Source organism: Chanodichthys erythropterus, chromosome 20 (genome assembly GCF_024489055.1).
Source record: "Chanodichthys erythropterus isolate Z2021 chromosome 20, ASM2448905v1, whole genome shotgun sequence".
Classification (NCBI taxonomy): Eukaryota; Metazoa; Chordata; class Actinopteri; order Cypriniformes; family Xenocyprididae; genus Chanodichthys; species Chanodichthys erythropterus.
This window is the reverse complement of record NC_090240.1, coordinates 36,484,366-36,507,815: the sequence shown is the minus strand read 5'-3', so window position 1 is coordinate 36,507,815 and position 23,450 is coordinate 36,484,366. Positions and strand designations below refer to the sequence as shown.

General features: G+C 39.7%; 1 protein-coding gene across 2 annotated transcripts in view; it reads left to right on the top strand.

The window, feature by feature from the left end:
* LOC137009614 (E3 ubiquitin-protein ligase TRIM39-like) overlaps window positions 1-12,396 on the top strand; it is a 31,281-nt gene extending 18,885 nt beyond the window's left edge. Inside the window, exons 8-9 of one of the 2 annotated variants that reach the window (XM_067371959.1) lie at window positions 11,255-11,281; window positions 11,392-12,396. In XM_067371959.1, coding sequence (XP_067228060.1) covers window positions 11,255-11,281; window positions 11,392-11,930 — 566 coding nt within the window. In that variant the 3' untranslated portion in view covers window positions 11,931-12,396. The remainder of the gene's footprint in view (window positions 1-11,254; window positions 11,282-11,391) is intronic. The other variant, XM_067371957.1, reaches the window with a different exon arrangement.
* The last annotated feature ends 11,054 nt before the right edge of the window (window positions 12,397-23,450 follow it).

Sequence of the window (23,450 nt, the reverse complement as noted above, 5' to 3'; positions counted from 1 at the left end):
AATGGTATAACAAGCAGCTTTGTGCATCATGAGACTAATGGAAGTGTTCCAGCTATCTACAGAACCCTCACTATCAACCTCTCCTACTAAGCTTTGAGCTTTCTCCTGAAATTTATCCCATTTGGCCTGAGAAAAGTTATATCTAGGGACTTTCTTTTCAACTTCTCTTCTCAAATCCCTACCAAACCTGCATAAAATTGGATAATGATCACTACCCAGTGTGTAGAAATCTATAACATTCCATTCACCAATTCTAGCTAAATTTGATGAAGCAATTGATAAATTTATATGGCTGCAGGTATTATTCACAATATGATACCTAGTCGGCCTTCCATCATTTAACACTACCAATTCATATTTATCTAGAAATTCTTCTACAACAATAGCATTTTTATCCCTGTGATCACTCCCCCATATTGGATTATGCGCATTAAAATCTCCAATCCATATAACTGGATACCTTACCCTCTCCATTATATCATCAAAATCTGACAATAGCAAAGATTGACAGGGGTTATAATAATTTATCACAGTAATAGAATTGAGACTGCTCCAAACCTCCACAGCCAAGCATTCAAGATTAGAATTAATCTCAACTTTTCTATACTGTAACCCAGTCTTGACAAAGGTTGCACAACCCCCACCTGATCTATCAGGCCTATCTAATCTCAAACATTCATAACCTGGAATTACAAAATCCAAACACGGCTTTAACCACGTCTCTTGAATACATATCAATTCTGGTGCTTCTTTAAATTCCTCAACAAACTTCTTTAACTCCTGACCATTTCCAATCAGACTCCGGGCATTCCATTGAAGAATATACCACATTAAAATGTTAATTAGGTTCCTCATCATCCACCTCATTAACATCCTCCATACTGCTAGCCCTCAACAACTGTGATCTCCCCATACACTGACTCTCCATCATGTGTTGATGTAACTTTTCTGGCAACTGTTTAATATTCAGATACCTTTCAGCTGCCCCCACCACTAACTTGATAACATCTGACCGGTTAGCTGTTTTCTTAGCTCCCACCAAAACATCAGAAACAAAAGACAGAAATGATTCTTTATTAAAAATCAACATGTCAGATGGAGTTACATGCGCCAAATTTGGCACAATTAGCTGGCTTCCTAGCACCGCTCTATCCCCAGATCTTTCATTTCCACTTTCTATAGCCACTCTTTGAACTGCTTCTGCGTACGTCACCTTATTCTGATCCTTCACTACCTGCACCCGTCTAGCTTGACCAAAGCACTCACAGCCATGAAACCCTGCTGCATGATCCCCATCACAGTTAGGGCACTTAGGAGCCTCTGCTTTACAATTTTGTATTATATGATCTCCACCACACTTAGCACACTTTCTTTTACCCCGACATACCCCAGCAACGTGTCCAAATTTCTGACAATTATAGCATCGCAATGGTGGTTTAATGTACTCCTTCACATTATATGCCATATTCCCAAGAAACACTCTCTGTGGCAGTGTACCATCTTTAAACGTTAGCAGGACAGGCGCATCCCCAGTTCCATCTCTACGCTTAAATCTCATTACATCAGTTACTTGAGCCCCCTTAACGTTTTCAAAGATTTCCTTCTCAGACAAGCCAGCAAACACTCCATATACCACTCCCTTGACTCCCTGCTTGCTTCCTCTAGGAACCAAACTTTCCACCTTAACCACCAACTTCCCTACACCTCTAGCGTCATCATACTGTTTCTTATTTTTGCAGCACACTCTTAGCATTCCATTATACAATATCTTGGCCTGAAAATCCTTGCCTATTTGACTCTCCAAAGCATTAGTAACCTTTAATGGGTTCACTGCTCTGAATCCTGCATCACCCTGATTAGCTCCCTTAACTTTAAATAGCACGACTAACTCTTCGGTATTTCCAGTTCTCCTAACTTTATTTCCTTCATCTTCTGACATTTCAGGTCTTTCGCTCGATGCCTCCCTCTTAGATCTCCCCTTTTCCCTAACCACCTTCTGCCACCCACCACCACCCTCATCCCCTCCAATCCCAGAAGCCATGAGCCTTCAATATCCCCTTCCTTTCCCAACACTAATGTAACTATTATTATTAATCCTACTTATTAAAAAAAAAAAAAAAAAAAAAAAAAAAAGGGACTTTTCCAGCACAAAACACCAACTGATCACCTACCTCCACTCGTTGAGTACATTTGCGCACGAGTAGAATCTTTCCACACACCGAATGTCCGAGCTCAAAGTCACGCCGACCCAACAAACAGCCCTCATGACCGTGATGAAGTGATTACCAGCTGCCATGACTTTAAAGTCTCTAGTAAAGCTGCGCATGCGCACATACTGTAACACATCTGAGCATGTAAACAAACTTAAGAAATCACTCATTTCCCATTTGCGTCTCATTTATCTATTTGCATATACATTTTTTTTTTTTTTTTTTATAAACAAGCTAAAAGTCTTAACAACCATATTGCTCCTGTCTTGAGAGCATTGCATTGTTTACCTGTACCTTATAGAATTAATTTTAAGATTCTACTTTTTGTGTTTAAATCTCAGCATGGCACAGCCCCTCCATACATTGCTGATCTAATTCATGTTCAGGAGTCAAAGAGAACATTACTTCCCATTCAGTCGGTCACGTTTGACGTACATCGGACAGACCGACGAATAGGAATCTCGCTAGAGAGGCCAATCTACTTCGAGTGTAACTAAAACGAGCCAATGCACATTGGCATGCAATCATATGCATCAGCTGCTCGCCTCGCAGCGTGGGTATATAATGAGCAGCAGGTGCGTTGCATCTTCAGCTTTTCGCTTCGGAGCCGAACGATTTTTGTTCCTGTTCTCTGCAAGCGAGTGTCTGCTAGAAGATGAGTCAAGCTTTTTGGTTGAACTTCTCTTTTTTTCCGAGTGCGGGCGAACAGCACAGCAGCGGGGTCGAAGTCCTCTCTTTTTCTGTTTTTTGTTTCGTTTGCCGTTATTGAGCAAATAGCTGTTTTGACAGTGTCAGAAGGCTGTTCTCACGGCCGGTACGGTGCGCTTTTGAGCGCTGAAAAGCCGTTTTTATGGCTGGTAAGAGTGAGCGCCATTAAAGAGAGAGAGAGAGAGCACACGACAGGCTGCACACAATCCCTGTCTGTGTTGCGGCGGCCGTTCCCCTGCGTGCTTCAGCACTTTTAAAAGAGTAAAGTCCCTGAAAGAGCTTACACAAGTAGATTCGCGTCTTTTTAAAGATGACATCCTACTTGTGTTTCTGGATGCGGTCGTTCCTGTCCTCACTGACGGCCACGATCACTGTTTCACATGTCTGGGCGCGTGCTGAAACGATGTTCGTGGGTGTTTCATGTTTTCATATGAGAACATGATCACGTCGACACGCCGGTCGTGACTCTTCTTTCTCCGGGAAGCTTGAGTCCCCTCTGTTGCTGGCCAGCTGCCGCTTGTGTGTAAAAGCACAGCCGCGGGTCTGCCCGACACTCTGGGAGACCGTGGAGATCAGCGAGAGCAAACCTCTCGCTCCTTTGCGTGTCGTGTGCCGTCGAGCTGCCGGGCTGCAGCGCGGGTTGTCACGGCAACCCAGCGCTCGCTCGGCGCTCTAGATGCGTGGTTCCCTTGCCTAATCTCCATTGTAGCGCCCTCTCTGGTGCACCAGAAGAGGTCTACTTTGCTGATATGGCTTGGGTGACATGAGGTTGAGGGGTTCCTTCGGGGAACCAACCCCCTAGGGCCCCTCCCTCTCTAGCGCATTGCAAGCTGTGCAGTTTCTGGATTGGATTGCTGGTCCTTCTCATAGGGGAACCTAGCATTTCATTCAGAGCTCCAGCTGAGGGACAGACGTCGATTGCAGCATCAGAGAGAGTGCTGTTATGCTCTGGAAATGAGGGTGACGCTGCCCACTGTAATGGTGTGTGCTTATGCAGACTCAGATTCAGAGTTTACAGCCATGCTTTCCTGGGTCTTCCAGATGTGCATGGAAAACTTGGCAGTATGGAGGTATATTGGTGCCATAAATATGGAATGCCAAAAGTGCCAAAATCTGCATAAGTTTTTCCTCTCTCACTACCCTCTTGGATGGGGTGGCTGTACACAGACCACACCCACCCTGCATGTGAGGCCAAGGCACTTTTTATGCATGAGGGTAGTTTTGTGCTGGGGTTGAGCTGCGCTTGTTGACTAACCATGATAAAAGTCATAGAGCAGGCCCTCAGCCAGACGATGTCCACCTCAGTGGTCCAGAAGTGCCCCCTGGCTTACCTTGTGAGGTGCGAGAGGTTGTCAAGCTAAATGCTTTCTCAATGCTCCCATCTTACGAGGTGGCCTTTTCGGTGACACTGTCGAGGACTGAGCCCAGCGGTTCTCCTCAGTTAGTAGCAGATCGGGGAGCTTCCCATGACAAACCATTGAGTTCCTCTTGGGCCGCCCCTCAGTCTGCTCATCGCCAAGGGTGTCGTCCCCTGCAAGAAACTCCGACCCAGCATGCCGTCTCTGCAGCTGTTTAAGTGGTTGGTGAGAATCACCCCTGAGACGGGCGACCCAGAGATGGGTGGGGCTGCTCTTTCCACCCCTGGAGGAGGGCCGGGTGGTAAATCCTTTTATTGGGTTTGTTTCTGTTCCGCCACTGACCCAAGAGGCAGCGGTACCCAAATTTAAAAAAAAAAGAGCAGTTCCTCCATTTCCAGGTCTGAAGAGGGTTTGGAGAGCAGTGGGAGGAGAAAAACCTCACCACTCACATCCCCCTCTTCTGTCGCCAGCGGACAGCAGCGAGCAGCGGGCAGCCAAAGCCTCGACTGCTCCCTCTGTCCATCCGTGGAACCAGGTAAGTGTTGCCTAGCACACTGTTACGCCGCTTCGGGCCGCCTCACAAAGAGAGCCCCCAAGCCGCGTCCCTGTGTTCCACCTCGCTGCCCCGCTGCGGGTACGCCGGTGGTCCCTTTGTTCCCGCTTGTACGGTCTCTGCGAGCCTGGTTAGCTCTCCCCAGTGCGTCTCGCTGGCTCATTCGGACCATCAGGCTCAGCTATGCGATTCAGTTCGCCCGGCGTCCCCCCAAGTTCAGGGGCGTCCTCTTCACTACAGTGATGTCGTTGCCCCTGTCTTGCGTGCGGAGATCGCAGTCCTACTGGCGAAGGACGCGATAGAGACGGCCCCTCCAGCCGATATGAGGTCAGGGTTCTACAGTCCCTACTTCATTGTACCCAAGAAGAGCGGTGGGTTACGACCGATCTTGGACCTGCAAGTTTTGAATCGGAGCCTGTACAAGCTACCGTTCAAAATGCTTACGCAGAAGCGCATTTTTGAGTGCATCCGTCCCCGAGATTGGTTTGCAGCGATCGACCTGAAGGACGCGTACTTCCATGTCTCGATTCTTCCGCGACACAGGCCATTCCTGCGCTTTGCGTTCGAAGGTCGAGCATATCAGTACAGAATCCTACCCTTCGGGCTGGCCCTGTCTCCCCGCGTCTTTACGAAAGTCGTAGAGGGAGCCCTTGTTCCCATGAGAGAACAGGGTGTTCGCATTCTCAACTACCTCGACGACTGGCTCATTCTAGCACAGTCCCGGGGTCAGTTGTGCGAACACAGGGATTTGGTGCTCAGACACCTCAGCCAGTTGGGTCTTCAGGTCAACTGGGAAAAGAGCAAACTCTCCCCTGTGCAGAGGATCTCTTTTCTCGGTATGGAGCTGGATTCGGTCGAACAGATAGCACGCCTCACAGAGGAACGTTCAGTCGGTGTTGAACTGCCTGAATACGTTCAATGGCAGGACAGCGGTCCCACTGAAATTCTTTCAGAGGCTCCTGGGGCATATGGCGGCCGCGGCGGCAGTAACCCCGCTCGGTCTGCTTCATATGAGACCGCTTCAACACTGGCTTCACGGCCGAGTCCCGAGATGGGCGTGGCAATGCAGCACGTTCCGGGTGCCAATCACTCAGGAGTGCCGCCTAGCCTTCAGTCCGTGGTCGGACCCTTTGTTTCTCCGGGCAGGAGTGCCCCTAGAACAAGTGTCCCCGCATGCTGTGGTATTCACAGATGCTTCTGCCACCGGCTGGGGTGCCACGTACAACGGGCATGCAGTGTCAGGGGTTTGGACGGGACCCCATCTACATTGGTACTGGTCTGTACGGACAACACTGTGACCGTTGCGTACATCAACCGTCAAGGTGGTCTACGCTCCCGTCGCATGTCGCAACTCGCCCGCCATCTCCTCCTCTGGAGTCAGAAGCGTCTGAGGTCACTTCGTGCCATTCTTGTCCCTGGTGTGCTCAACCATATGGCCGACGAGCTATCACGAGCTGAGCTGCCAGGAGAGTGGCGACTCCACCCCCAGGTGGTCCAGCTGATCTGGAGAGAGTTCGGAGAGGCTCAGGTAGACCTGTTTGCCTCACCGGAAACCTCCCACTGCCAGTTGTTTTACTCCCTGTCCGAGGGAACACTCGGGACAGACGCACTGGTACTCAGCTGGCCCCGGGGCCTTCGCAAATATGCGTTTCCCCCAGTGAGCCTACTTGCACAGACCCTGTGCAAAGTCAGGGAGGACGAGGAGCAGGTCCTCTTAGTTGTGCCCTATTGGCCCAACCAGACCTGGTTCCCAGAACTTTCACTCCTTGCGACAGCCCTCCCTGGCCCATTCCTCTGAGGAAGGACCTTCTTTCTCAGAGACGGGGCACTCTTTGGCACCCGCGTCCAGACCTCTGGAAACTCCATGTCTGGTCCCTGGACGGGACGCGGAGGTTCTAGGTGACTTAACCCCCGAGGTACTTAACACCATCACTTCGACACATGCACAGTCTACGAGACGTGCTTACGCCTCGAAGTGGAACCTGTTCGTCGAGTGGGGTTCTTCTCGCCGAGAAGACCCCCGAAGATGCTTGATCGGAGTCGTGCTTTCCTTCTTGCAGCAAGGGTTGGAGCATAGGCTGTCCCCTTCCACCCTCAAAGTCCATACTGCTGCTATCTCCGCATATCACGACCACATAGATGGCAAGTCTGTTGGTCAGCACGACCTGGTCGTCAGGCTCCTTAGGGGGGCGAGTCGGTTAAATCCTCCTTGTCCTCCCTCCATACCCTCTTGGGACCTTGCTCTGGTGCTAAGAGCACTCCAGATTGCTCCCTTTGAGCCCTTGCAATCAGCAGACTTAAACATTCTGTCTATGAAGACTTTGCTGCTGGGTGCATTGGCCTCCATCAAGAGGGCAGGGGACCTGCAGTCATTTTCGGTCGACGAATCGTGCCTAGAGTTCGGGCTGGGTGACAGCCACGTGGTACTGAGACCCCGGCCTGGCTGTGTGCCCAAGGTTCCTACCACTCCCTTCAGGGACCAGGTAGTGAGCCTGCACCTATCCGGTTCGGCTCCTCAGCGAAAACCTGAAGATGCAACGCACCTGCTGCTCATTATATACCCGCGCTGCGAGGCGAGCAGCTGATGCATATGATTGCATACCAATGTGCATTGGCTCGTTTTAGTTACACTCGAAGTAGTTTGGCCTCTCTAGCGAGATTCCTATTCGTCGGTCTGTTCGACGTACGTCTCCGTTCCCTCCTTCAGGGAACGAGGGTTACCTTTGTAACCGAGACGATTCCAATGCACAAAATCTCCTACATGTTCCTCGATCTAAACTAAAGTCCAGAGGTGACCGTGCATTTGCGGTAGATGCTCCAAATCCAACAGTTTACCAGTGTATTTGAGACAATTGTCATCTCTAAATGATTTTAACACTCTGAGGTCTGAAAACGCGCCGGCGCGTTTTGCAGGTTTTTTTTCACATTGCAGCAAAACAGACTTAAAATACTCCGTCATTTTTTGTCATAGAGACATAAGTAATATATCAATTGAAACTATGGAATGTCTTCTTTTATTTGTATACACTCAGAGTAAAAACACAATGTTGTGCTTTTTGTAAAATAAAGAAAACTAACATGATGCGTGATCTCTCCTCTCCCTCTGAACGAAGTCCAATCTGATAGTTCTCAGAAAATGAACTGTAACTTAGTGAATACTAATCACAGAAAAATTAAACTTATGTCTAAAAAAACGTTAAGATGTCAGGTTTTAAATTATGTAAGTCAAATCGAAAACAAACCTTCTGTGTTTATGTAATCTGTATGAAAAGAGAGCCATGTCAGAAGTCCGTGATTCAGCTCATTATCCGCTAATGCGGCCACGCCCACGGAGCCAGCGCTATTCAGACGCAAATTCAGAGGCAATACATGCATTCATCGTCTCAATCGTGTATTTATTGTCTTGAAAAGTGTTTATCTGGATGTAAAAGTCATGGTTAGGGAGCTCTAGAAGACATGCAGTTAGTTCCTGTTTTCTTTTCTTCTATAGATGAATTTTAGATGAGTTTTTGTTTCTTTAGCGCCCTCCGGCTGCAGTATGAATTGGAAACTCCATTCATGGAATAGCCTCTTCTTCTTTTAGATGAATTTGTGGACTAAAAATGCACAGAGCGCCCTCCGACTTCAAGGATGAATTGAAAACACCAGCGCTCATAGTAATGACAATGAATATTAAATAAATATAACTCCTCTGTATAGAAAATTGACATAAACATATGAGAATCCAATATTTCTCCAAATGTGCATGCTTTTAAACTAAAAGCCTATATTCAGACTCTTTGCATCACAGAAATACATTATATTTTAAAGTATAATATAAAACCATTACTTTATATTGTAATAATATTTTTCTGTATGTTTCATATATCATAATGAGCTTGAGACATCACAGAAGGTTTTTTTCACAGCCTACCTGACTGAAATGCCTCATTAATATGCAAGTCATTTCAGCTCATTACTATCCAATTCTTTTGTCTTCTCAGGTGAGAATGGCCCATTTTCAGTGGTGATTCACGCCTCCTCGCATACTGTGTTTCTTGGCAAAAAGTGTCTTACAAAAACTAAATCAATATATTGTTTTATATGAAGGAGTAGGCAGCATAAGTTTTACATAATTCTGAAGCAAAAACTCTAGTCTACAACCTCCAATACCCAAAAGTCTTGTGAACACAGATTTACTATACTTTTTTTGGCCTTATTTCAGTGACTTAAGTTTTTTGTTTTTTCAGTAACCACGCATAAACATTATTCCTTCAAAAACACAAACATGTACATACATGTTCCTCATATATTATTGTAGCCTAGTTTGTGCTGAATACAGTGTAATGACGCTTTTGTCATTTATATGTTTATGAACAACTAAAAAAAGCACAAATGTCAGGGCATGTCAAAACTTCTCCAACCCCCAAATCAGCTTCAGACTCCAGAGGGTTAAAAACAGTTAAAAACATTTTTTTTTTTTATTGGCTTTTGATCAGGTATGAGTATTGAGGTATTGTCGCTGTAGCTGAATGTTGGGTGTGAGGCTTTTGTTGTGGTTTTTCATTTTTGTCATTTTTATTTTATTTATTTCATTTATTTTTATTTTACAGCACTATGGTCAACTATGTTGTTTTATTATGTGCTCTATAAATAAAGTTGGAGTTGGATTATGAGCGTATATAAGCAGCAGTCACTGCGTCATCCCAGCAACAGTTCTTCCAGCATCCCTCCTCCTCCCCATCTCCTCTATTTCTCTATATTCTCTTAACATTTTGTCCATTAAGTAAAATTGGCTCAATTATTATATCTTGTTTTGTGCAAATAATTAATTCCTTTGTCTTGGCAACTGGCTAGAGCAATAGCATGTTTCAGGGGCTTTAGCGTGAGCCAGAATCACCTTGAAATATGGTTTGAATGATCAACACATAATAAATGCAGCATTTACATAAATAAACATCTAGAATTAAAACATTACAAAAATAATTAATCTTATAAATTTATCTTATAAATAAAATCTAATTAATATTAAATCATGAATTTAAAACTCTTATTGTGTTTCAGTGACCCGTTCAAGGCAGCAAAATGCTACACCTGCATGTGATAGTGGGACAATTGTGTCAATTTTATAACTTAATTAATAACTTTTATAACTTATTTTTTATTGTTGTTTTTGCAAACATTCAGCCGCCTTATTGCATTTGAAATCATGCTCAAAGGCCATTTTTTATACCAACACTTTGCTTTTGATATATTACATCAGTCTCACTATTTTTATTCAGTGCTTTCTTTTTAACTGTAAAAATAATATAGAATAAATATACATTTATAAAATTTGTTATCTGGGTTAGTTAATTGTTTTAGGCCATTTCTCGATTTCAGTCATCATACAGTACATAACTCTGACCACCGGGGGTTCTGCTGGTTACTAAATGATCGAAATAAATCACATTTTCAGGATTTTTGGCTGAAAAAAATGGAATTCCAGTTTAATCCAGAATAATCACATCCCTGATTACATAGTGGTCAGATTTTCAGGAATATTCCCCTGACAGCGATCAATATTCCAGTTTAAACGAGTGGGACAGTCCATCTATTGCTGAAGATAATGCAGATATTCAGATAAATCACATCAATTAAAGAAATTAAATCAGGTTGATCTGCAGAGCGAGTGAGAGCATCATTGTTCTTCACTATTCTCTCCGCTGCAGCATCAACGTTCGGTCCGGGAACATATGACAGATCTGACTGAACTCCAGCAGGAGATCAAATGATCTGAAATAGTTAAAATATAAAGTCCAGTGTGCTCACTTCCACCTGAACACAGTATTGTGTGACCAGCTATTGTCAAACACACACAGCTCCTCCAGTGGATTGAAATGAGCTCGTCTCGTTAGGCCTGGGGTTTATGATGATCTTCGAGTCAAGTTTCTGTAGGGAAAATGAGTTTGCTCTGAATTCACAGTCATGATCAGCTCTTAGCGTAAGTTCATCTAGTTTGTTGCTTACCGAATGCACGTTTGACAGGATAATGACGGGAAAAGAAACATGTTCTGGTGTTTCCAGTCTGTGTCTCGTTCCTCCTCTATTCATGCCTGTTTTTTAAACAGAAAAATGTCATTTTGGTGATCAAGATGAGTTAAAGGGATAAAATTATTAACTACAGGGAGAATTTAACAGCAAAAATAACATTTTTTACACTGAATAATTATTGTTACAGCTTTAATAAAAACACAGACTTGACATTTCTGCTTTTAAACCCTCTGTTATGATCGTCTCATAGACCTTCATTGTAAGTGCATTAATGTTAAACACATTCTGTTTTACAAACTGATGAACGATCAGCATTTACATTCAACTGATGCTGTTAATAGAGAGAAACTCTCTGTTAATCTGAGATTATTCCTATAAATAATTCATCATTATATTGTCATCTGTGTTCACAGAGTTGAAGTTTGTGCAGAAGTTTGCAGGTACAGTGAGATTGACATCAATACACTCACAATACTTTTGATCATAATGTGTTTTATACACATGAAAATGTTTGTTCTGAAGTTGATTGATAATGTCTGATCTCTCTCAGTGGATGTGACTCTGGATCCTGATACGGCTTATCCACGTCTCATCCTGTCTGATGATGGAAAACAAGTCAGTGATGGAGGCATTCACCTGGACGTCCCAGAAAACCCAAAGAGATTTGATGCCTGGTTTTGTGTTCTGGTAAAGCAGGGATTCAGTTCAGGGAGATTTTACTATGAGGTGCAGGTGAAGGGAAAGACTGGGTGGACTTTAGGAGTGGCCAGAGAATCCATTAACAGGAAGAAGCATACATGGCTGAGTCCTGAGAATGGATACTGGGCTGTGACTCATTGGAATGAGAATCAATATTCAGCTCGTGGTAATCCTCTTGTCTCTTTATCTCAGAGAGTGAAACCTGAGAAGGTGGGAGTGTTTGTGGATTATGAGGAGGGTCTGGTCTCTTTTTATGACGTGGACTCCAGATCTCATATCTACTCTTTCACTGGTCAGACTTTCACTGACAAACTCTATCCATATTTCAGCCCATGCCTTAATGATAAAGGTAAAAACTCAAAGCCACTGATCATCACACCTGTCAACTGAAACAAACAAACAAACAAAAAAAAAAAACATAAAATCTGATGAAATATGGATGTGATGTTTTTAGAATATGTAAATAAAATCCAAATAAGAATTTGCACAATCAAGTAGATTTTACTTACAAATATAAAGAAAATTAAAATGTAACACAAGTGCAAAAAAGAAATGTAAATTCAGGCATTTAGAAAACTATAATGAAATATTTGTGAGTTATATGTACATGTAAATGTCCAATTTGTTACACATCTATATATTTCTTTTGTCTTTCATTAATATTGTGATTTTCAAATCTACTATGAAATTGTTTCTACATGATATTTTGTGAGGAAATCTCTGAAGCCATTTTCTCTCCCCTCTCCAGCTGTTAATATTGAATTACTTGTGAAATATTGTGATTTTTGGTTTATATTGTAATATCTGAATAAAGACAAGAGTTCAATTCTATAACTGATACTGATTGTAAACTAAATTACTTGCTAATAAATATGTAAATACACATTTGAGAATGATTTGAGTTCATGAACATCTGCTCACAGAAACAACAGACAGAATATGAATAAAACAGGATCTTTATTGACTTTCATCAGTTGTGAATGAAAATATTGAATTATTATTTAGTGTAGATGATCATTAAATCTAGTAAATATTCTTCAAGAGAAGTGAGAGCATTAGAAAGCTTCACAATGAAAGTGTTTTTCACTTTGGTTTGAGCACAATATCGGTGAATCCGTGAACCTGAGTGAGCTGACGGCAGTCCATCGATGCCAGGAGCTTCTGAGAGCCGGAGACGGTGGGAACAAACTTCATCAGCACCAGTCAGAGAGGAACCAGGAGTTCAGAGAACAGAACCAACACTGGATCAGATCTTGCCATGGATAATGATGATGGTGCAGATAGTGAATGTGTTGAACCTGAAGAGATGACAAACCGAGCTGTTGAAAGATCACATCTGAATAATCCAGTTTAAATCAGGATCACCAGCTGCTCTCAACATACTCACCTCCTTAATACACATCTCCATCTGAATCTTTAATGCCAAACCAGACCTTACCCTGTGTGTGAATACTGAGAAAAGAGTAATCAAAGAGAAAATGTGTTTTAAGAAAATTGGGAGATTTGTCTGGGAGAGTGTGACCTTCCTACATGGAGCTAAGGTCACAAAAACATTAAATTAATTGTATATATTTTATTATGTTCATGTATTTATATAGTTTTTTAATGACTCTAATATATTATAATGAGTGTATATTAATAAAAGTGAATGGAGCTGCATTTCCTAAAACACTGAGTGACAGATGAGGACAGAGTTGCCATGACGACTGCAGCACATCTCCAGTAAACACTGTTCGACTGAAGACTCTCTTTTATTTACTGAAAAGGTTAGTAAAATGATCAAATGTTTACTGTCCAATTAATGTTGTTCAATTAGATATCTATAACATTAGTAACTTTAGAGTAAATCATGCAGAAGTTCACTAGTGTTTTAGGATTGAAGAAGACAAGTTTATAATGATTTACTTTCCTGATTTGCTATATGAAAGAGTTGTGTGAAAGAGTCCTGATGGTTTCCTGGTTTAAAATAGTGATTTAAAGTTTAATAGCTTTGAGTGTTTTTAATAAAGCAAACATGAATCAGTTTTATATAAAGACAGCTGTCTGCAGGAGAGATATTCAGTATTTTGTTTTTGTTTTTCAAAGTGAGTGTTTGTTTGATATAAAACATGAGCATGGATACAAACATTGAATTTCAGGTTTTTGAAGAGGAAATGCATAAGTTATATCAGTTTATAAGACTGAATGATAAGAATTTAGCTGCTGAAGTGCTGTTATTGTGTAGATTAGAGTTAGTTTTTGTTCATATCCATGTTTTCTGTCATGCAAACACCCATAAATCCAACACAATAAGATCATTTTATGTTTGGAGATGAAGTAAAACAACTCCAATCATAACTGGATGGCAGCAGCTATTTACAGTACAAGTGAAAATATCAATATATTCTATTTACATTAAGTGACAATAGCAGCATTTTCTTAGAGATTTGTCATTTACACTACATGAAAATAGTGATATATTCTATTTACACCATGTAAAAGTATCAGTTCTTTGCAATAAGAGTAAATAGTAATTAGATGATATCTATACTTTATATTGGCAGATACTATTTGCACATCAGTATTTTTGTACATTAACAGGATGCAATAATATCATAGAGTGTAAATGATTATATTTATTAAAATCATGCAAACACCCATAAATCCAACACAATAAGATCATTTTATGTTTGGAGATGAAGTAAAACAACTCCAATCATAACTGGAACTGAACTGGAAAGCAGAACAAGAGTCACACAGTCCCAAACACTTTTCTGAACTATTGCTGCAGGAGCTGATGGATGTCAAAAACAGCAGATACAGTGAAATATGTGTGATTTAAATGTCACTTGGAAAAGATGATAGTATTGGATAGTAATTACTCAAGAGTTACTGTATTATTCTAAAGGAACTACAGCTTGTTTGGATCAGTATTCAAAAGTGAAGATCATGGGAACCCAGTAGAAATGACTGAAGTGTTACCAAATACATCAGAAGGAATTACTGTACAAAACTGTACAAAAACCTCAAAAGTTTACAATGACTCCAGTGGTTTTTATGTCAGTGAATGAGAGAATACATTAAAGGGCACCTGTTATGCAAAATTCACTTTTACATGGTATTTGAACATAGATGTGTTGGCAGTGTGTGAACACAACCACCCTATAATGATAAAAATCCACCCACTCCTTTTTTAATGGCAGCAGCTATTTACAGTACAAGTGAAAATATCAATATATTCTATTTACATTAAGTGACAATAGCAGCATTTTCTTAGAGATTTGTCATTTACACTACATGAAAATAGTGATATATTCTATTTACACCATGTAAAAGTATCAGTTCTTTGCAATAAGAGTAAATAGTAATTAGATGATATCTATACTTTATATTGGCAGATACTATTTGCACATCAGTATTTTTGTACATTAACAGGATGCAATAATATCATAGAGTGTAAATGATTATATTTATTAAAATTATTAAATTGATGCTTCCTTATTGGGAGAATAAAAACCCTACACCTTCTCCTAACACTACCCAATAAACACTTTTAATATTATTAAACACTCATTCGCAGTTTATTTCCACTTTTAGAACATTATTTTAATTTTTATTGAAAATAAATGCAAGCTCAACAAATATGCGGATTCAAACCTGCATCAATCACGGTAAAAGCCTTACGCTCTACTGCTGCGCCACAGAAGATGTTGAATCCCATGTGTCTTTTTAAAACTTCAGTGGCCCAACCAGACATTTTGTAGCGTTCCAGGCAAAGTCACACCAAACTGCCTGAGCACAAGGAATTGTGGTAGCTAGATGTAAACAAAGCATGGCGGACCGTACGCGGCTTATGTTAATTTATAATCATTTCTATCGCCAACGATGCCTATTGCTTGCTTATCTGAGGGAAATGGAGGAGAAAAAACGGCACATAAGGTGGAGACCAAAAATTCAATATCCTACAGTGAAGTGAATGGCCTAGCTCCTAAAGGATGAATCCCATTATGAAGATTTTGCTATTCATTCATTAAGCCTGTTTTATCTTACTTTTCAGAAATGCAATTGCTCATTTTGTCCTGACACAGACAACAATTTTGAAGACTGGCGTAGAATGGGAGCTTCTGTTCCATATGGATGAGCAGACATTTTACCGCCATCTCCGGGTCAGCCATTCACAGTTTGTCTACCTCATTGAGGTCCTGACACAGCATGGTCTGAAAGGGGACCAGCATGATGGAGGTGTTGAGATTCCTCTCAAGCAAAAGGTAAGTCTATGCCCTGATTAAAGACTGGTTGTTTGAAAATGCTGCCGTTTTAATAGCCATACCACAGTTAAATACATCAAATACGTTCCTCCCTTTGTGATAATTTGTTGAGTGTCTGAGATACACAGCAAAATCTCCAGAGTTAAATCAACTCTGCTCAGAGAACATATGGTCCCTCTCTACATAGAGTTAAAATAACACTGAAGCAGAGTTAAAGTTAATGAGATAATATGCTGTTTGTGGAGTTGTTTAATCAGATCATGAGAGATTTAATGTCTTTTATCTTCAGTTGATTTCATCTAAGGCTGTGGCTGAAGTCAGTTGTAGTTCTTGTGTTTCTTCAGTGATTCTGCTTGTTAACAGCAGGCGTTCATCACTAATGCTCAATCATAACTTAATTGATCACTTAATTATCTCATTAACTTTAACTCTGCTTCAGTGTTACTTTAACACTAAGTAGAGAGGGACCATATGTAATCTGAGCAGAGTTGATTTAACTCTGGGGATTTTGCTGTGTACATTCTCTGTTTACAGGTTGCACTCTTCCTCTGGTACATGGCAAACCAGAATAGCTTTCACGAAATTTCAGACAAGTTCAATTTGTCCCAGTCATCTGCACACAGGTAGAAAGTTTAGGTGTTACATTGCTGCTAGAAAACTGATTAACAGACTGCTGCTAGAATGTGAAGAATAAACTGTTTGAAATATCCTGATTGATAATGGATTGTGTTATGCTCATAAAAATTAATTTTCAGTGCTATTCTATTGTATCCTATTTTACAGATGTGTGGTTGAAGTGCTGAGAACCTTTTGCACTGTGGTTCCAACTTTTGTCAGCTGGTTCACCGAGTGTGAAAAAATGATAACCTCTGCTGCCTTCAGGGCGATGTGTGGCATTGACAGCATCATTATTATAGCTTTTATTCATCCCTTGGGGATAGGGAAATTTTAAGGTACACACAGAAGACATAGCATTGTAAAGGGTAACAAAATTACAAACATGTCATGTCAGTGCACTCTGTTATAGACATGCTCACACACAATATAGGGCACACAAAGCAGCACTCTAAGAGTCTAAATCATAACGTCTGCTGGGTTCATCAACTCGCACTGTCCCTTCCAAATAAATAAATAAATATATTTAAGATCTAAATACTCAGAGCATTAATATATACTGTATTGTAGGATCAATCAATCAAAAAATACCACTAGTCAAATTGTATATCTGAGTCAAAAACTGTTATTGTGTATTGCAGGTGCCATAGATGGATGTCACATAAAGCTACAGCGCCCCCTGTCAGAGGAGGGGACTACCTCAATAGAAAAGGCTACTATTCTGTAGTCCTCCAGGGTATTGTGGATGGAAAAGGGAGGTTTCGGGACATCTTTGTAGGAGCACCTGGTAATTGTATATTGAATCCTGTAACTGTCATGCATCAATATACCACAAGCACATTCCTTTGAGGCATAGCATACACAGCAGTAAACCACTTCTGATATTCAGGCAGGGTACATGACTCCAGGAAATCCACCTTCTTTGCGAGATGGCCAGAAAAAAAATGGGGAGGTGAGTATTTTGTAGCATCTTGGAGAAGACTGATGCTATGTGTTTACAAGTATGTAATTTTCAGTACACCCTGTATATGCTGGGATGAGAACATTTTGCTTAAACCCTCCTCTTCTACCGATGTCAGTCTTCTAGAATAAACAGATTATTTTGTTATAGAAGTATGTCATTTGCACTACTCCCTGTATAGGCTCTGTGCACAGCTGCAGTCTTGACAGAAAGGTCCTAATTAATCCTGAAATTGGTGTGTCAGTTTACCCACCTTTCTGTCAAAACTCTTCACAATACACCCAGAATCCCACTTTCTTCAAATGTCATAGCTGCTCTGAAAATGTAAATTTCCCACCTTGGGAATCTGTCCTCTTATTTTAAGGTACATGCTACTTGGCGACAGCGCCTACATCAGTTGGGAACCAGCTGAGAAACACGCAGATCTGCAAAGGACGTGTTGTGGTGGAACAAGCTTTTGGCAGGTAAGTATCTCCTGTTTCCTGGTGTGTGAGCTGTCTTTGTGTACTGTAATCTTTTAACAGGGTTAAATGCAAGTGGAGGAGAATAAGAGATCTGCAAAACACCAGGCTAGATGTGGTGGTCATGCTGATCATATCAGCCTGCATGCTCCACAATCTCTGCACCGGACCCACAGACATGTGTGAGGACCATCCCACTGGGTGCCTTCGTCATGAGGATGAGAACATTTGAGTTAATTTAGAGTTAATTTTCAAAAATAGATCTACTTTTTCCAAGTTTCCTGTTGCTGCACATTCAAGGCAATTGTTCTTAGAATTAAATATTTAATGAAATATTAACTTCTTGTACCATGTTGATAATTTCAGTTCCTTTTTCACTATTTTTCTCTTCTTGATGTACTTTTGTACTTGATGTTATTAAATTTTTCAAATTTTACCCATTGAATACAGTGTTGCAGTAGTGTGTCTCTGTTAATCGTTCTTCTAGCAGCAATGGATGCAAGAGTAATCACTGTTGTAATGTCTACTTGACCATCACATGGATGACGCTTGGGGCTGTTAAGGCACATGGACATACAAGTATTATTATGGGGCATTGTGCATTTATCAAAAAGCAAAATAGACAATAACTGCAAATATATGAACACAAAACTATATTTATTAAGGACAACAATTTCAAATGTTTAAACAAGTGGAACAATGCTTGAAAAATACAATTGAATGCACTGAATGCAGTCAAAGAACAATAGCCTTTTGGGAGGAAGAGAGGAGAGGAGGGGTGTGTAAAGGAAGAATGCTTATGTGAGGATGTGTGAAGTAATTGAGGACCTTTCTAGGCAATCAGAACAGCCACAGAAGAGACAAATGGGACAATCTATTGCTTGCTGAGATACTCTCTCATTAAATTCTCAAACGAAATCCACTGAGCTCTTATTTCCTCAAGTATTTCACAGTGTCTCCTCTGGCTAGCTTGTTCTAAGTCCTGGATAACATCTACAAGTTGGTTTGCCGGTGACCAAGTCCCCCTCAGTCTACGTCTGTTTGGTGTCCATGTACCCCCTGCTCTGCTGGTACCTGCACAATTCTCTGGACAAACCTCCCCTGCGCTTGATGGCTGTCCCTGTTCCCCCCCTGCACTCAGCACCTCTAGCCTACAGACATTTAGGCCACCCTCATTATCTCCCACAACTGGGAATTCAATGTCATGCTGCCCTCCTAGAAGTGAATCCATCTGATCAAAAAACTTAAACCGAACTACCCCCCTCCCTGTGCTATTATTGTTGTCCTTGACACCTTTGTAGCCATCGACAAGGGTCTGCCATTTGTGGGCCACTTTGGCTGGAGAGAAAACCAGGCCAAATTTTGCAGTCAGCCTACCGGCCATTTCCTCCCACAACTTTTTTTTCGCCCCCTTTCCCCTCTTGATTCTGGTGTTGAGCTCCTGCAGGCTCTGAGGGAGCTCATTGCCATCAGACTCCAGGTGTTCCCTGTGAGAGGAAAATCATTGAAACAATCAGAATGTCTGAATAAATCATTTGAGTTTATCATTTAGTTAATTAGATCAGCCACATTATGGATGCATTTTTTATATATAGTTTCATAGTTCCTGTCATACCACAGCATGACACTGTCTCTTTCCAGAAAAGTAAATACATGCATTGTTCTTATGAAAACTGAGTAACAAGTCTAGATGTTTAATTGATTATGATGCAGAATCCTCTTATAGTGAGCACATCCATACAGATGAAACTGTAATGGTTAGATAAGCAGAATTCAAGCATGTGCATAGAAATGATTCTGACTTAATATCACTACAATGATCACCAACCGTGATCACGACAAGCTGGTTCCACTGCATGAACGTATCTATTTTCTTGCTCTATGCAATAATACACGTTCTCAAATAAGCACTTGAGGTTTTCTAGCGTGTTTCAACTGCTCAGAATTGATCCATTCTCACTGTAATGGCAGCCAAATAACACTTTACAAATTGAAGATATATCAGTCAGAGAAATAAATATAAAGAGACATATTCATTAAAATATACATTAGCCTAAACTCCCCGTATTTCGCATCGAGCAAGCAAATATTTTTGTCAGTTTTTGCTGTTACGTTCAGCTAAGAAAAGAAAAATACTGAAATTTTCTGGTGTTATTTATTTATTTTATATTTTTGTTGGGTCATTAGGGCTACACTGTCCTTCATCAAACTTCTCAATCTTCTCGACACACACGGTGCGTTCCAAACGGGATATATCGCTCTCAGAAGGGCACTTCGGAGTGAAAACAATCATGGCCGCCATATTGAAGGGTCTCTCCAAACCGAAGTGCTCAAAACTGGCCACTTCAAAGGGCTCTTCGCAATGAAGGATTTCGAAGGGTACAACTGATGGACACTTCGGACCCCATGATCCTTTGCACAGGGAAGTTGTTTGTCGTCACAGAATGTGTACAGGAGGCTCGGAATTCGATTTTACCTATAAATGTATGTATAGTATTTTTCTATACTAGCCTATTGTAATACTACTAGTTAGATTTGGTACATTATTATGGTGAAAACGACATTGTACTTCAACAAAAGTACTTTACAGCTCCCTTTATCAGTCCATTCAAATGTTTTAAATAGACACAATATAAAATATGGTGCGATGAACAATAAATAAATAAACAAATAAACAAACTATCGTTAAACAAAAGGCACAGCTTGCACAATCTACTCATTGTTCAGAGTGTTTTTTGGGGGGTTCAACCAGCATAAAATATGTCTTATCTAAACAGTATTATCTTAATAAACTGAAAAGAAAATATGTTCTTCCAGACTTTAGTGGGGAAAAAAAAAATAAGGAAACAATATTTATCATACCCAATTCTTCCTAAGGCCAAAGAAGTGACATTCAAAATCTTAAATGACATTTATCCATCCAACTCCAACAAGATTTAATTGGGAAAACAATTCATGTGGATTTTGTGAGAAAGACATTGAAACGGTAGAACATATTTTCTTTCAGTGTGAATTTGTAAATGAATTTTGGCTTTCATTTCAAAATTGGATACAATCTAAAGGTATATTGACACATCCTTTGAATATGACCTCAATTAAAGTGTTTATAGATTATAAAAATACAGACTTTTTAATAAATAAACTGATTGTGTTAGGAAAACACTTTATCCACAGATGCAAGTATTTAAAGGTTAAACCCCATTTCACTGGATGGAAAAATTATTTTAAGTTATTTGCAAAATCCCTTCAGTGGATCATGGACAGAAATGCCCTGAAACTTCATTCGGCTTTGGACTTGTATATGTTGATTAAAACCCTCACCCCCTTTTTCTTGCTCTTTTTTTGTTCTGTTTTTCTTTAAATGCTGTACACGAAACATTTGATTTGACATATGATTGTTAAATATGCTTTAAATGTTTGTATTTGAATAATGTCTATTTAAAAACAACAACAACAACAACAACAAAAAAACAACAGCATTTAAAATGTGCGACGAAAGCGCCTCCTTGCGTTCACACCGCCGCCGGCGAGAGCGTCAACAGTCCAAATACTCCTCGCTGCAGACTGTAGCGCGATGACGTCACGTATTTTGACGTCACGTATGTGTTACCGCGCATGCGCAAAGAATGACGTATCGTCTTGTATATAATACGCATGTTAATTAATGGCACCTTATATACTTATTTTAATAGTTCCTCTGTCATGGTTGTTTATTTTTGTGTACTATATTTTTGGACAGTTTCTGTCGCTTTGGCAATACTGCATGTAAAACATTTATGCTAATGAAGTAGTTAGAAGTTAAACTGACTACATAAAGTATATTTTCAGTCTCTACCAACTAAACCAAAAAAATAATCAAACTGATAACAGTGATAACTTTCTTTTGTGTGCGGGTATAATATATATATATATATATATATATATATATATATATATATATAAAAAAAAAATATATAAACAATATATAAATAATATACACTATAATATATATATATATACATATGTAATATTTATATGTAAATGATATAAATGATATATAAATACATACACATAAATTATATAATATATCTATATCTCTCTCTCTCTCTCTCTCTCTCTCTATATATATATATATATATATATATATATATATATATCTCACATGAAAATTCCTTCAAATCTTCTGAAATTCCCCTCCATCATTAAAAAACAGTCAACAGAGCAATAGCCCTCAACTTCCTTAACTGAATAAAATCCTCGCAGGACTCCCCTTCTGCCATCACCAACATACCCAGGTGGGCAGTCCTTGAACAGAAAAAGAGAAGAGTAGAGAGAGTTGGTATTGGTTTCACTTTATTTCTTGAACAGCACAAATAACACTGTTTTAAAAATAATTCTACTCTTATTTTTACTTTTCAATTTAGAGGTGATGAAAACCCCCCTGCCTGTTGATTACTTGACCAAGGTAAGTACAGTATAAACTCCTATCAATCTATCAGTTTCCTTTTTTAGTATATCTTACAGTGGGGATCGAAAGTTTGGGAACCCCTTTCAGAATCTGTGAAAATGTGAATTTTTAACAAAACAAGAGAGATCATACAAAATGCATGTTATTTTTTGTTTAGTACTGTCCTGAGTAAGATATTTTACATAAAAGATGTTTGCATTTAGTTCACAAGACAAAACAATAGCTGAATTTATTAAAATAACCCCATTCATAAGTATGTGAACCATTGATTCTCAATACTGTGTGTGGTTACCTGATGATCCACGACTGTTTTTATGTTTTGTGATGGTTGTTCATGAGTCTCTTGTTTGTCCTGAGCAGTTAAACTGAGCTCTGTTCTTCAGAAAAATCCTCCAGCTCCTGCAGATTCTTCAGTTTTCAAGCATTTTTGCATTTGAACCCTTTCCAGCAGTGACTGAATGATTTTGAGATTCATCTTTTCACACTGAGGACAACTGAGGGACTCAAACTCAACTATTAAAAAAGGTTCAAACATTCACTGATGCTCCAGAAGGAAACACGATGCATTAAGAGTCGGGGGGTGAAATTTCAGAAGATTTGAAGGAATTTTCATGTGAGATATATATATATATATATATATATATATAGATATATATATAGATATATAGAGATATAGATATAGATATATTATATAATTTATGTGTATGTATTTATATATCATTTATATCATTTACATATAAATATTACATATATATATATATATATATATATATATATATATATATATATATATATATATATTATAGTGTATATTATTTATATATTGTGTATATATGTATTATTTATATTTTATATATAATATATATATATATATATATATATATATATATATATATATATATATATATATATATATAATTATACCTGCACACATACATAATATAAAAAAATATAATGTGTGATAATCTGTATGTGTAATTAATTCATAATTCTGTAATTATAATTGTAAAAGAGAGATATGCTTTGTTTTGAAATAAAAGAAAGTTATCACTGTTATCAGTTTGATTATTTTTTTGGTTTAGTTGGTAGAGACTGAAAATATACTTTATGTAGTCAGTTTAACTTCTAACTACTTCATTAGCATAAATGTTTTGCATGCAGTATTGCCAAAGCGACAGA